Source organism: Podarcis erhardii (genome assembly GCF_964252035.2).
Source record: "Podarcis erhardii genome assembly, chromosome: 2".
In the NCBI taxonomy this organism is placed as follows: Eukaryota; Metazoa; Chordata; class Lepidosauria; order Squamata; family Lacertidae; genus Podarcis; species Podarcis erhardii.
In genome coordinates, this window is record NC_138498.1 from 50,168,855 (window position 1) to 50,184,988 (window position 16,134).

Consider the following 16,134-nt stretch of genomic DNA (forward strand, 5'->3'; position numbering starts at 1 on the left):
AACTGAAGGGAAAGAGTAGACAAGTCTGATAGAAAAATAGGCCGCATAACTCACAAAATCTCACAGAAATGCAAAGCGTCAAACATGAGAAGCATTATGACAGACATTCCTAAATGCATTTATTTGATTTATATCAAGGTTAGAGAACCTGGTTCTATCTATTTGCTGCTAGACTATAATGTCCATTATCCCTGGCCATTGTTCATGCTGGATGGGGATAATTGGGAATTTGAATCTAAAAATAACTGGTGCGCCAGATTCCCCATTTCTGATTTAGGTTATTTCATTACTATACTGCTCTAAAACCTTGTAATTCAAGAAACAAAACAACTTGTGTTCAGACAACTTATGCTTCATAAATTTGCATTGTCGCAAAATATTTAATGGAAAAGCTGTTAGTTTGTACTGGCAGCAATCATATGTTTTGAAAATCTAAGCCTGAATATTTATGAGGTATTTATACAATACATACTTGGCTGAAAATGTGGTGGTAGTGATCCACTTGATGAAAGAGTGCTGTAAAAATAAACAATGATTAGCATGTACAAATGAGATCTGATACTTTGTAAGTGACTAGTTTTATATCTTAGAAATGAGGCCAGAAAATACTTGCTGGTATAGCAGAATTGGTTGCAGGTTGCAACTCTTCTCTTGTTTCAAATTGTTTGTGGGAATCCACAGGATGAATAAAGGAACTATCCGGGACAATGTGTGTATGTATGTATATGTGTGTGTGTGTGTGTGTGTGTGTACGTACTCTTATCTATAGTATGGGAACATAGTCATTCCAGAACTATGCCCACAGAAGCCAGTTTTAAATTGGTATAGCTGGGTGGGGAGGGAGTGGAAAACAGTTACAGTGGTACCTCGGGTTAAGTACTTAATTCGTTCCGGAGGTCCATACTTAACCTGAAACTGTTCTTAACCTGAAGCACCATTTTAGCTAATGGGGCCTCCTGCTGCCGCCGCACCGCCGGAGCACAATTTCTGTTCTCATCCTGAAGCAAAATTCTTAACCTGAAGCAATATTTCTGGGTTAGCGGAGTCTGTAACATGAAGTGTATGTAACCTGAAGCGTACGTAACCCAAGGTACCAATGTACTGGAGTTAGTCTCAATCATGTGAGCAGGATGAATTGCCCTCACTGCATTTGATTCTCATAGAATTTAATTCTGTTATAGAATTAAGAATAGCAATGAACAAGTTCCACATAATGTATAATAGCACACAACTAATGGTCAGTTCAATTCAACAAACCTTTCTGCACCAGGTATCGTCTTGGATGGTAAAAGGCTCTGTTTAGAATGCGGCTTAGGAGATCTGATTGGAAATGTGTTACATTGCAAAAATGGCTGGGGAACTGACCTATGGTGAATATCTGCAAAACACACACACCAAAAACAAAAACACAGTTAACTGACTCAGATTGGGACAGTGAATAAGAGATTTGTGGAACTACTCAGTTTGTTTTGGAAAAGCTTAGGCATTTCTGACTCATATTCTGGAATTCATTTCAGATTCAAAATGCTGTAGTTCCAGCATAGAAACTATGAGAGTTGAGGTTCCAGCAGATCTACAAGTTTCACTGACACAGTAGGCTTCACCTTGCATGAACAAAATAACACATTGCATTTACTATTACTACTACTATTATTATTACTTTTAGTTTTTAATAGCCCACCTTTTTCCCTGACAGGGACTCAAGGCAGCTTACAGATAAAAATAAGAACTGCTAAAAAATTAATCATTCAAAACTATTAAATCCTGATAGAATTAATGCTACATTAAAGCGCTTGCACAAATTTAGTATAGTAAGTTTCTGCTCAAGAAACCTCTGTCAGTGGCAGAGGAACCCTCTCCGGCACCCAGGGTGGCGCAGCCTGTATGGACTGTGCATGTGTGGCATCCTGCATGTGCATCTGTATAGAATGCCGCACATGTGCAGTCTATATGGGCTGCCGCTTGTGAGCGGCATCCCGTATGGATGCCGTGCAAGCGGCTACCCATACGGACTGCGCATGTGTGGCGACCGTACGGGATGCTGCACATGCGCAGTCTGTATGGGATGCCACTTGTGCACGGCGGCCATATGGTCTGCCACTTGTCCGTATAGGCTGCCGTGCGCCCATACAGACTCCGTGCGCCCTCGGCCGCTCTACAGCTGGGGGAAAGCAGGGGCCATCTTGTCACCCCTCCCAAAGTGGCACCCAGGGTGGCCCGCCCCCTCTGCCCCCCCTTCCTACACCCCTGACCTCTGTGAATATACAGTGAGAACCACAGCATCCAGGAAGATTTCTGAATTGATGATAAAATCTGCCCATTTTTGTTAAGTTCCATATCCATCTTGGTGTATTACTAACACTGGTAAAACTGCAGATTTGCTGTCAAATTCCTTATTTGGTGAAATTTGGTACCACTAACATACACTGAAATGCTAGTGGTTGATAGCCACTTAAAAATGCCCAAAATTCCTAAGATGACCTTGCTTGGTTCACCCAGTCCTGACGGTGATCAGATTTCACAGTTCTAAGAGAGGAGCTCCCCATGTTCCTTGTTCAATATTTTAGCAGACTGCAGACCACTGACTTGTGGTCACTATTGATAGGCGTAACTGCACGCAAGGTATTTAGCATTCAGGGATTTATAGATCAAAATAAGTTGTTGTTGTTTAGTCATTTAGTTGTGTCCGACACTTCGTGACCCCATGGACCAGAGCACGTCTTCCACTCTCTTGAAGTATAACAGTGACGGCTGAAACTGATAAATTAAGGATTAAGGTAAAGGTAAAGGTACCCCTGCCCGTACGGGCCAGTCGTGTCCGACTCTAGGGTTGTGCGCCCATCTCACTTAAGAGGCCGGGGGCCAGCACTGGCCGGAGACACTTCTGGGTCACGTGGCCAGCATGACGAAGCTGCTCTGGCGAGCCAGCACCAGCGCAGCACATGGAAACGCCGTTTACCTTCCCGCTATAAAGCGGTACCTATTTATCTACTTGCACTTAGGGGTGCTTTCGAACTGCTAGGTGGGCAGGAGCTGGGACCGAAAGATGGGAGCTCACCCCGCCGCGGGGATTCGAACCGCCAACCATACAATCGGCAAGTCCTAGGCACTGAGGTTTTACCCACAGTGCCACCCGTGTCCCAAATTAAGGATTAGTTTGACATAATTTTTCTGGAGTACAGTTGCTGAAAGAAAATAATCTTGGCTACCATTACATTTTAGGATTCCACGCATGGAGATGGGTCCAGTAGTATTCCAATGTGGCAATCCTGAAAGCAGTTTGAGTTCCAGTGAAATAAAGTGGAATTTAGTATCACCTTTTTCTTCCTTCAGATTTTCTTAGAAATTTGCCAACTTTTTGGGAAGCCTTTTACTTAGCTCCTTAGTGGTCATCCCTAACTGGAAGAAGGCCTAAGCAAGCTGAACTGCATGTTCAAATAAATATCAACAATAATGATAGTAATAGGAATAATTAAGAAATACATTACATACTGCCATCTTCCATCTGAAAGAAGAAGAAAAGTTAGCATTAGGGTTGTCACTTAATTAAAGATATTAGCTGATTATCATGGGCTGTATTCAAAGCAGTACTAAGCAGTGCTTGCCTGATGGAAAAATCTTCCCTTTCCTCCTCTTGTGTGCTGTTCTGGGGGTTATCCTGACCCCCCCCCAGCAGATGTGGAGAGGGGAAGTCCTGAGGGGAAGTCCTGTTTTGCTAGCGGGAATCATTGTGTTGGCTTCTGCTAGTGCAACAATTTAGTTGAATATGGCCCTAATAAGCATATGTCATATGAACTAAATAGCTTTAAAGGCAAAAAAGCATTATTTCTTCTTTTAGATAATGCACATGCGGCACAGCAGGTATCATCTTAGAATAGTTATTTTCTCTAGTTTCATTTTCTCTAGCCTTAATTCAGGAAAACAGCTTGTTTTATTAGAAGGTATGTGATGTAGTTCTTAAAGTTAGGCAGATGTGAGCCTACTCTGTTTCTGGAGCAGGGAATGTTTTCAGATCAAGTACAGTGAGATTTAAACACTTGGCTCTCCCCAAAATAAGATTCAATTGTAGCAAATTAAATATAGTTTCTACACTTTCTCAAAATGCATACTTACTTCTGTCTTCCTTTCAGCTATCTGATTGTTCCTATAGGAAAGAAAGATAAAAATAATTGTATGTATCATGAGACTAGCTGGTACACTCAATATTTAAGAAAAAACATTGCTTGCAATTTACTGCCTAGTTATTTTCCTAGTCAACCTCCATCAAAGAGGCTAGAATTTAAAATTTTAGTTTCTAGGTGAAAATGTGTTTGTTATAAGCAAGGAACACCCATCTTGGGCACTGAGCATAAAAGAGCCTTGAGGGATCAGAAGTCCCATCTAGGCTATCATCCTGTTCTCACAGTGGCCAGGTGCCTATGGGAAACTTGCAAACAGGACTCAAGTGCAACTCTCCGCTTGTACTTCCAGCAGCTGGTATTCAGAGGCATACTGCCCCCAGCGGTAATAGCTTAAAGGTAAAGGTACCCCTGCCCGTACGGGCCAGTCATGTCCGACTCTAGGGTTGTGCGCTCATCTCACTTAAGAGGCCGGGGGCCAGTGCTGGCCGGAGACACTTCCAGGTCACGTGGCCAGCGTTACGAAGCTGCTCTGGCGAGCCAGCACCAGTGCAGCACACAGAAACACCATTTACCTTCCCGCTATAAAGCGGTACCTATTTATCTACTTGCACTTAGGGGTGCTTTCAAACTGCTAGGTGGGCAGAAGCTGGGACCAAAAGACGGGAGCTCACCCCGCCGCAGGGATTCGAACTGCCAACCATACGATCGGCAAGTCCTAGGCACTGAGGTTTTACCCACAGCGCCACCCGCACCCTCAATAATAGCTTAAAGGTAAAGGTAAAGGTACCCCTGCCCATTCGGGCCAGTCTTGCCAGACTCTAGGGTTGTGCGCTCATCTCACTCTATAGGCTTCCGGGTCACGTGGCCAGACTTCCGGGTCACGTGGCCAGCGTGACAAGCTGCATCTGGCGAGCCAGCTGGTAAGCGGTCCCTATTTATCTACTTGCACCCAGGGGTGCTTTCGAACTGCTAGGCTGGCAGGCGCTGGGACCGAACGACGGGTGTGCACCACGCCGCGGGGATTCGAACCGCCGACCGTGTGATCGGCAAGTCCTAGGCACTGAGGTTTTACCCACAGCACCACCCGCGTCCCTTAATAATAGCTTAGCCCTCCATTAATTTATCTGATCCTTTTAAAGTCATCCAATTTGGTGGCCATCACTATATCTTGTGGGAGAGAATTCCAGAGTGTAGCTGTGTGCTGAGTGAGGAAGTATCAGCCCTGAATTTTCCAACATTTAGCCTCATTGGATGGCCTTAAATTCTAGTATTACGAGAAAGGGGAAAAACCCCTCTATCCACTTTGTCTGTACCATGTATAATGTACACCTTTATCATGTCTCCTGTTACTTGCCTTCTCCCCCTAAACTGAAAACTCCCACATATTGAATCAACCTTCTCATTTTAATGCCCATACACTTGGTCTGGAAAGTTCCTTTTGAAGGTTCCTCATAATCCCTTTTTATTTTAACCATTCTGACCAATTTGATCAGCTAATCTGACTACCTTACTGCTTACCCTCTAACTCTAAACTACTAATGAACAAGTTAAAAAGCACAGAACCCAATACTGAACCTTGGAGGACACCCACTTCCTACATCTTTCCATTGGGAGAACTACCTATTAATTCCTACTCTTTTCTTGTTTCTTAACCAATTCCTGGTCCATAAGAGGGCTGTCATCTTATCCTATATAACACTTTAATCTTGCACATTTTCCTCCAGTTTAACTTTTTTAAAGATGACTCTGCTAAATCCTTACTCTTTGCCTGAACATTCAGTTACAAATGTATTTCATTCCAATTACAAAATGAACCCACCCACCTACCACTGCAAAATATGTTATTATATGGCAGAAAAAAGCCTGAGTATTCATCTTCTGACAAGTGGACCAAAGGCATGCTAGGTATTAGAGCTATGCAACCAATATATTAGTAGGAAGGTCAGGAAATAACAAATCACTATATTACATATTTTGTATGCTTACACTAAGTTTTTTTTTAAAAAATTGTAAAAGTAGGTTTACTTTATAGGTGGTGGCATCCTTCTAGAGGCAGCATTGTTCCTGTCATAGCTATCAGCTGATGGTACTGGAGGCTTCTGTATCTTTTCTAACTCTTTTCTAAAATAAAAGAAAAACAGCAAAGAATAGGGTTGATTACTTTTGGTCTGTCATGCTAAGCAGTTAATTGTGATAATCTGTGTCACAGAAAATAAAATATTTACCTCAGCTGAGGGGTCAAAGGCTATAAGGAAGGAATAAAGGAAGGTCAAATTAAATGAAAGGGTAAAATATATATTTAAAACGGATTAAAATGTAATACAGTAGAAGTGAAGACATTTCTTACCATTTTGCCTGAAAAGATGAAATAAAAAGAAAAAAAAGTTAGTTAAAGTAGCTAGTTGTGATCGGTGACCACTGTCATTATCAAGTTTAATTGTGTGACTTTAGGACTGTCACAATTTGACTCTGAGAGTATGTTTGTTAACCTACTGCATAGAATACAAAAATAGGTGGTATTTTCTCTTCTCTCTCTCATAAATCTAAGACATCCTATATGGTATCTCTGAAAATGAATGTGTTCATGTGATTATTTCCTTTTCACAAAGCAAGTATGTCACTGACAACTGAGTTGTAAATCTCTCTTTACTTTGGCATGTCTGAAGATAGGAATATACAGTGCGTCAACCCTATCTATTTCCTTTTACCAGCTTTTAAATGTTGTGATAACCTCTAGAGAGACAATAAGGTAAAACATTTCATACTTGTATTACTGAAGCTAAACTGAATTAATTTATAAGCATGCAACTTACTAAGGAAAGTTTGCAGTATTTGAAATGCTAAAAGACTGAGTCTTGAGAGCCTGTCTTATTGTTCAAGTCTATTCACCACTACACCTTATTAATAGTTGCTACTTCTGTTACTTTAACTGATATTTTAGATTGCCTTTTTCTGATTATCTCTCAGAATCAGGTAGTAATGTATAATGATGAAGTTTAGCTTAAAATGCTACTACAGTGAGTTACTTTTCCTTTCTAATCACCACATACAGCACATATTTGTTCATACCCTCCCCATTTATGTTACAGGTAGGTAGCTGTGTTGGTCTGCTGTAGTCGAAACAAAATAAAAAAATTCCTTCCAGTAGCACCTTAGAGACCAACTAAGTTTGTTATTGGTATGAGCTTTCGTGTGCATGCACACTTCTTCAGATACACTGAAACAGAAGCCACCAGACCCTTATATATAGTGAGAGGGTGGGGAGGGGTTTAAGTCAGGTGGTGGGAATGGGTGATTGGCTGATAGGTGTGGTAGCAACCACACCCATTCGCACCACCCTTCTGAGTAAAACCCCTCCCCACCCTCTCACTATATATAAGGGTCTGGTGGCTTCTGTTTCAGTGTATCTGAAGAAGTGTGCATGCACACTAAAGCTCATACCAATCACAAACTTAGTTGGTGTCAAAGGTGCTACTGGAAGGAATTTTTTTATTTTGTTTCCCCATTTATGGTCAGCTTATTTTAGTGCTTTGTACAATGTCTGGCAGTTTATAGCTATGAACCAATGCCTACCTGATCGTAGGATGTCTCTGTCAAATGGAGGCCCAGATTTTTCCAGTGAGGGCTTTTTGCTTCGATCTATGGGAGCTGGTGACAGTGAGAAACAAAAAATATTTTGTTAAACTTGGCGCTAATACTTTATTTTAGACTTTTAAAACCCCTTTACATTCAGAGAATACTCAAGCAGTTTATAGTTATCCGGTAGAAAACATAACACAGATCATAAAATAGTATTAAAAGCTTAAAAAAAGAAGAATTAAGAATGGCAGAAATAAAGTTGACTAATTTGGGACAATTTGGAAAAAAATTAAAGCTTTCAACACTGAAAACATAAAAATCTTGGGGCCTGCTTCACTTCTAAGTGAAGTGAATTCCTGACAGCTATCTGGATATGAATTTCAGCACAGTATTTCAGTAATTCTTATAAAGTAATATTCCTTTTTAGAGTTAAAATAAAAAAATGTTCAACAATTAGTTGCAGGTTGTGGGAAAAGCTGGAAGGACAGATGTAAAAATAATGCTTTATGTTTAAAGCAATGTAAATATACTAAAGGATGCAGTTTTTAAAAGGTTAAATGAAAGCACTTACGTGTAAAGGGTTTGATGCTTTTTTCTCTGATACTCTCATTATTGCTTGAAGGAGAAAGGAAATGTGGCTGCTAAAGTAATAGATTTAGTAAATACTGTGTCTAGCAGAATGGTAATTACAGACTTGATTTTAATCTATTGAGATTATTTGAAGGTATTTCATAGCTGCCAACCAGTGTTCAAAATAACCAAGTATCACAGATCTGTATCACAGATCTGTATCACAGAACTGTTGCTTTCCTGTTTTACTTCCTCCACCCCCCCCCCCATGTCTGGATCTATTTCCAGTTAAACTAGGGTTGTGAATCTACACAATTTTGAAACATGCTGAATTTTTTGTTTTTGTTTTGCTAGTCCAGCGCTGATTGACGTGTGCAGTGTAATCTGGCCATACTAGATACTGGCCAACTACAACAAAATAATGCAAACAACTGGTGACATTTTAAGAAATAGGGCTGGTGAATTATTCTGGTAAGGTATTAAAAAGGCTTTTCCAAAGCTGATACACAGTTGTGTAGCAGTTCCTCACTGATTGACTGTGGTTTGCTATGCACTTAATCCCCAGGAAAAAAATAAATACAAAATGAAACAGTACATTCTTTTTGCACCAATGGAACCTACCCCAGGGCTTCTGCCTCCACTTGGTGGTACAGGGGAAGATTCAGGCCTTTTTGGTGGAATGGGAGGCTGAGTAGATATTTTAGACCTTTCTGCCGGATGTCGATCTGAAGAAAGGAATAACATTAACAAAATAACAGAATATATGGGGTGGGTGGGAATCCTTCTTGCTTGATCTCATTAAAAAGACACATCTTTATATACTTTGAGACGTCATTTGAGAGAACTAAATTAATCCATTCAGGAAATAAAGCACATTTTCAAGCTTGTAGTTGGTTTACCCAGAAGGGGGCACAAAAATGTTAGGAAAGCTCAAGTAAAATGAAGTTTCAAAATGAATTATTTTAAAATTGCCAATAAGAGTTGGTATTTAGAAAACAATTTTTTTTTCTGTGTCTCCTTCCCAAAACTAGACAATACTCTCTAATGCATTTCATAAATGAAAAGTGTGAAAGAACATTTAACATGGTTACCTATGTATTCTGAGGCAGCTGGTATTAAAGTGGGAGGAAATAAGGTGTTTCGGTGTGTGTCATCATCATTTGATGGAGGAGGTTCATAATCTGCTTCATCTTCAGCACCATCTTGATCATTGGGTGTTTCATAGTCCACACCATCTTCATGCTCCGGGTCATCTGGGCTTTCATAATCATCATCACTTTCATCCTGTCAAAACAGAAGTATCAGACTGTCAAAAATATCTTAATGTAGCGAGGTTGTATTGTTACATCCCTGTGCTTTCCATTGCTGAATGAAAGTGAATTCTAGAGTTCATGAGAAATTGTAACAAAGCCTTATTCATTTAAATTGGGGAAGAATGATACATAAAAAACTCACAGGTTTGAATAAATGGGAATTGTTTACAAGTGATTGTGTTTTGATGGTGTTACAGCAAAGAAGACTAGTGTCTTCTTGGAGGCATCCTACTTTTGTGTACAGCAGGGATAGCCAACCTAGGGGCCTTCAGATGTGGACTACAACCCCCATCATCCCTGACCACTGGCCACACTGGCTGGTGCTGATGGGAATTTCACTCCAAGACATCTAGATGGCACCATGTTGGCTACACCTGCTGTATAACATTACATTAGAACAGTGTTAGTGTTGCAGAGGAGGGAAAAATACATTTTGTTCAATTTAGTATACCAGCAATCTACTGAATCAAGAAACGTGATATGAGGCTGGCAAGAAGGCTTAAGCTGGTGGGCACATCACTTGGATACACAGCAGACAGGCTGAAGGCCAGCTGTTTTTGCAGAAGGAAAACCTAATCACTTCCATCAGCAACGATACTGCATCTGATACTGCAGGACTGTAGCTATCTGGGAGCTCTATACACCAGCCACCAGCAGATTGTTTATTGGGTACCACTTTAGCCTGTATATTAGAAGAAGTTTGAGTTGTAGTACAAGTGTCTGCAGAGAGCTAGGGAACGGGTCTCAACCCAGAGCTCCCAGCAGCCACACTGATGCTCTTGTTCCTATGTGAATCTGGTATACTCAGCTTGGGGATTTATAGTGCTATTTAGGCTACAATGCTAGCCTGCCTGAGCATCCAGTCAGCCTGCACATCCAGTCAGTCTGAGTATCCAGTCTCAGAAGACCAGGCCGTATAAAGTTAAGGCCCAAAAGTTTGATCAACGTGAGCAACTTGTTTCTGGAACTTTGGGCTGTATTCAACTACGTCTTACTGTGAAGAGACCTATTATAATTAATATATTATGTTCATTAATCTCAATGGGTCTACTCTGTGCAACACTTTGTTGAATAATACCCTTTGCCTAGTCCCTACTTTTTTAATGGATGCTGCCTTGAAACACGTACTCTTCTTGACTTTGACCCCTCTGATTACATTTTTAGACCCTCCATTCACATTCAAGGAAATATGAGTAAATGCCCCTGCAGACCTTCCCTGTCATGGACTGAGCACACAGAGCAATACACACAGGGACACTGGGGTAGTGGGTGGGGCTTGTGTATGAACACAGAGTGTTCACATGAACATGCCCTCTTGTGCCTTCATATACTCAGATGCAACATCAGGGTATCAGAGAAGAAGAGAAGAGAACAAAACCCTCATAGGTGAACTCCTATGGCACTTGTCTTTTGAGCTCTAGGATTCAGTTATATCTGCCTCAGGCATTTAATTGTGCAAATCGGATAAGATTTCTCAGACTGGACCTCCAGTGAAACATTGGTAAACAGTTAATTGGAAATATATTATTTTCATATGTGCCCCCTTCAAACATGCCTCTATTTCCTTGAACCTGTAGAATAGGCAAGCAGCTGGCCTTTCTGAACAGTCCCAGAGAATGAGATAATCAAGGATGTTTACTCCATCTATCTTAAAAAGTTGAAGAAATCTTATTTTTTATTTTGTCAAGTTTCAATAGCAGCTTCAGCCCCCAAACAACCTACATTGGGTTAACCTACTTCCGGGTTAGCGCCTCCGGTAATGGCTGAATTCCTCTGATCGGGAGGAATTTGCCTCGTGGAAATCTGGGTCTGGCCGCCACGGCGAAGGCGGAGACCCACTAGAAATCACAGGCAGGTGAAGCCTGTGAACGTGGGATTCGGCTGGCACCTTTTGCGCCTCCCCTACTCGCGGGGAGACCCGGTTTTGGGGATCCGGAGCGACATGGGGTGAGCGGCATGGTGCTTCGAATTGACTGCTTCTTCCACAGAGCGAAGCCGCATAGCTGTTGCCGGAGAGCGCTGACTTTTTCCTGTAGACAATTTGATCTCAAAGCAACTACCCGTGAGTAGAGCTGAGAATTGGATTTTTAAACGTCTTAATTTGGTGCCAAAACGGGGAGGTCTAAAACAGGAAGTCCACCTTCCCCTTTTGTAAATAGATTGAAGCAATGAGGATGCAAGCTGAAGTCTCGGAAAGCCTATTGTAAAGGACTAAATTTCCATCAGTAAAAAACACTAAACCCCTCTTGGTGGCAGGAAAAGAGGGGGGAAAGTTTTGGACCGAGTATACCTGCAGGAGAGAGCGAACAGAGTTAATATACCACCGCTCCGATCCTGGAAATGGGCTGCCAACAAGACTGACCGTGATTAGAACGTTCACTGACAGTTAAATAAGAGGAATACATTGTTTCCATGGTCTCCGTCTGCGTTTAAAAAGGAGTAAAAGTAACAGAAAATTGAAACTAACTTTATTGTTTGAATTGAGTTTAAAAGGACTAATACAAATAGAAACTGTTTCCCTCTAGAGGAACTGTTTCCCTCTAGAGGAAGCTTTTGAAACTGTCACAAGAGTTGAGCTGGGGGAATCTCCAGCTGCAAGATAAAAACCTGTGAGATTCTGGGGACCTTGAATCGGTTAAGAATGTTGACAGAAGAGGCCTTAGTGGATGTATTATGCAAGATAAGTGACTCATTGGAACAGCTTCACAAAAAGGTGGATGTGGTAACCACCAAAATTGACAATTTGGGACAAAAAGTGAACACCAATATAGAAACTATTTAGAAACTGACACAGGAATCTTCTTTGACATGGCAAACTGTGGAGAAGGCTAGGGAGAAAGTTATTGCCGTTGAACCTAAAGTAACACAATTGGAGAGAGAGAGAGAGTCCCAGCCTTACAGATGCAATTTGATGATCAAAAGTTGATGCCTGCTATGAATGAATTTAAAGAAAATCAGATTTCGAGGATCAGAGCCCTACCTGAACTGGAGAAGGAAAGTTTGATAGATTTCCCTACACAGGAATTTGATGACTTTTGGGACCGGGACTTGGGTCAAGAAGAGGTTAAAACTGTGAGGGCTCTTGGACTTGGAAGAGGAAGGAAAAAAGAGAAGAACAAAATAAGAGACTGTTGGAAATACCAGAGGAACTTAGAAGAACAACAGTCAAGAGTGGAAATTTTGAAAGACATCCTGAAATACCTTTCGGATCTTAGATTTAACTACGGAGTTTTGGTTGCCCTGTCGAGAAGGAATAAAATCATCTTTAGGTGGGAGTTTCCCCGAGATCTACTCTTTAGCCTCAAAGGAAGGAAAATGAAAATAAGATGAGTGGAAGACAAAGTAAAGTTCATGTATAAATATGAAGAAGACTCGCAGAAGGGACTTGGAAAAGAGTTAAGAGCATCGGACAGAAGATCACTAGGTTGATGGACTATAGGGAATTGGCGGATATGACTGGCAGAATCTGGGACCAGGGAGAAGAGTTGGTGGAAGAAGATTGGAAATAGTTTAAAGACTATTTATAAAAATATTGTAAAATTAATGAGTGTTAGAAAAATGTTGGAAAGGAGCTATATGGCTTTAGTAGAAATGTTACAAGGAATTAAGTACAAATAGATTATTAGAGTATAAAAGGGAAAATAAAGTTAAAATATGTTAAGACAATTATATATTAAAGGGAAAAATAAGGTTAGAATATGCTAAGATAAATTACAGGACAGAAAACAGAGGAAGATGGAAAGGAATTGCTGAAACAGTTAATTAAACTGGAATACAAAAAGGGAGGTGTGAGGTCATTGAAACAAGTAAATGAAAATTAAGATACTGAACTTATTAGATGTGTTTTAAATTGTGTTTGTTTGGTTTTGTTAATTTAATGTTTGGGGGTTGGTGTTGTGTGGTGTTTTTGTTTTTGCATTGTATTGTTTTGTTTAATTCTTTGTCTTTCTTTTACAGTCTTTAAAATGTTAATAAATATTATTTTAAGAAAACCAAATAAAAAAACAACCTACATTGGATGCCTCTAAAGAGGAACATATGAGTGCAGTGATATTTGCCATGTCATTCTTTTAAGCTGAATACATTTGTAGTGTTGATAAAAAATACTTACAAAGGAAGACCAACCATCACCTTCATCCTGTCTATATTCTATGGAAAGGCAACAAAAATCACACAGCAGCTATAAATCTCCAAGTTCATGATGGTTTTACAATTAACAATTAAATAACTACACATGCAAACATATTACCTGGTCAGTCACCTCAGTTGAGAAACATTGTATAAAGTGATATAAAAGCTCTCTGGGTATTGTTTGATGATGTTCATTTCACACATATTGTCATATGAATGGGAAAATAAGGACAGTTCCAGATGCACAACTCAGCAAATTTTAGATAACCAACACATGTGTGATTAATATATAATGATCTCTATCAAATAAAACATGAAATATTAGGTCAAAAATTACTTTCATGTGCACATGATCCAATTTACACTAGGGAATTTAATAAAGTATTCAATTCTGCAGCTCTGGCACCAATCATCAATTGGCATATATGTTAAGATAAAACCTTAACAGTAAATTCTAGCGTCGTAAAAATCACGTTAAAATCTGACCGTATGCTCTGTAAAAGGATTGTTTTGGCTATATGAGATTTCAAAAGAAGCACTTTCACTGTATGGCCCAGGCCCAGAGCTGAGGTTCATACCTTGGCTTAATAAGCTGTGGTATGCATGATCCTTGTTCCTTTGTGCTCTATCCTCATGCTGCCCTTTCCTTTCTCTATAGTCACCAGGATAAAAACAAGTTAGGATCTTAAACCAGTGTCAAGTTTCTGGCTTCTTGGTCCTGGTAACCATACCACATAACAGGAAACAACAAAGACTTCCTCTTTTGAGAGAAGGGGGGAAAGCCAGCATGAGGATGGAGTACAGAGGCAAAGAGGGCCCATGCAGATATTGCCTTATTAAGTGAAAAATGTAACTCCACACTAGGCTTCTTGAGCAGCTTTACAACTGCATGAGTGTACAATTGCTTCTTTGAAAATATATAAGAATTAGCATAAGGAGAATTATAAATTCTGTGTACATTACTAGGGATCAGTTTTTCTTGTGCTACATTTTGTTTATAAACACCAGCATGTTATATATTTCCCCACTGAATAAGAAAAGGTTTGATCCATTTAAAACTTGCATTTAGGCTCCCCTGAAATAAATGTGAAAAGTTAGACATGACTTAAGTCCCATTGATTTTAATAGGAACTAAATGCAATTAACTTAGGGAGCAATCAAAACCAATGATTTGTTGGGATGAGAGGGGTTTGGAAAAGGTGGATTTCTGGCTGAGCCTGGGCTCAGCTGGCGCTATGTTGGCTAAAGTCTGCTGTCCTGGCTCAACTGTACATACACTGTGTGAGTCTTCTATTCTGGCTCAGCTGCTTCTGCTGAATGGAAAACCAACACAGTGTATATCCAAACTCTTATTCCAAACTCCATTCAGGTCATGTAACCTAGCAACCCAGTGGAAATTAAGTGGCAAAAAGGGTGGTGCAAGTCAAACTCAATTTTAAACATTCAGTTTCTCCTCCGCTAGTCTTGGACTGCTTCTAAAAAAAGTCTGCACCAGCACAGTCTACCATGGTGTAAATTACAATGTCTTCCTGTAGTTTGGATTGCTCTGCTAGTCTGGATCCAATCCATAGAACACTACAGAACAAAACTGAATTTGAAGAGGGTGGCTTCTAAATATCTGGAAAGTGGACACAGATATAAATTGGCAGTGTATTTACCTGGATTTTCAGGTACCTTCTGTGTTTGTGACCTGCTGCAATTTTGGGAGGAAAATGAGAAAGTTAATAGTTCATATTTCAATTATAAATTGAATATATTTGAGGTGAGCATTATAATACCTAGCCATCATGTATCCAAATAAATGTGCATTTTAACCGACATCATTTAGGCAAAACGTGCCAAAATACAGTGCCTAAAATGATAACATGTAAAATCCTGGCAAAGTGCAAAAGATCCATAACATAACACCTGGAAGAATAAGGTTGTGTCGTTAAACAGATGCCATTTGCCACTGTCCTGTGAGATTCCCCAACTCTGCCCCTCTTTGCTGCCTGTAGTTTTGTGAGGCAAAAAACTTTGCAGCACACTGACACGTGTGTTTGGTATTACTTTGTTGCCAGGGAGGAAAGCAAGGAATAAATAGAGGACTGATGTTTTTAGCAACAATCAGAGGTATCCTACAGCTTCTTGTTGCTGCCTCAGATACTTCCTTTGAGCAAATACAGTAAAATCACAAATGAGTATCTTGTTTTGCAGTTTTGAACAACAAGCTGTTTGAGGCCAGTGCTCCTCCCATGAACATTGAGGGGGAAATAAGTTTCTCTTTTTTAAAAGCTAAAACCTCAGAAGTAGCATTTTAAAGCAGGAGCAACTGACTGCCCCAGCAAACCGTTCTCAGTTCAAGTAGCCCAATGTGCTCCTCTGGGATATATACAAACCACAATAACCTCTGAAGTGGTTTACAAGGATACAATACAGAA

At 40.2% G+C, this 16,134-nt stretch overlaps 2 protein-coding genes across 8 annotated transcripts in view; one reads left to right on the top strand and one right to left on the bottom strand.

Annotated features, from left to right (window-relative positions):
• The window catches only part of KCNIP1 (potassium voltage-gated channel interacting protein 1), a 573,342-nt gene that overhangs the window by 10,910 nt on the left and 546,298 nt on the right, over positions 1 to 16,134 (top strand). The window lies entirely within an intron of this gene.
• Positions 1 to 16,134, bottom strand: part of LCP2 (lymphocyte cytosolic protein 2) — a 38,655-nt gene that overhangs the window by 4,693 nt on the left and 17,828 nt on the right. Inside the window, 13 exon segments of the mRNA XM_081851917.1 lie at positions 473 to 516; positions 1,258 to 1,404; positions 3,489 to 3,505; positions 4,114 to 4,144; positions 6,147 to 6,242; positions 6,347 to 6,352; positions 6,354 to 6,366; positions 7,695 to 7,769; positions 8,272 to 8,341; positions 8,892 to 8,995; positions 9,362 to 9,554; positions 13,695 to 13,732; positions 15,373 to 15,407. Of these exon segments, the coding sequence (XP_081708043.1) occupies positions 473 to 516; positions 1,258 to 1,404; positions 3,489 to 3,505; positions 4,114 to 4,144; positions 6,147 to 6,242; positions 6,347 to 6,352; positions 6,354 to 6,366; positions 7,695 to 7,769; positions 8,272 to 8,341; positions 8,892 to 8,995; positions 9,362 to 9,554; positions 13,695 to 13,732; positions 15,373 to 15,407 (869 nt within the window).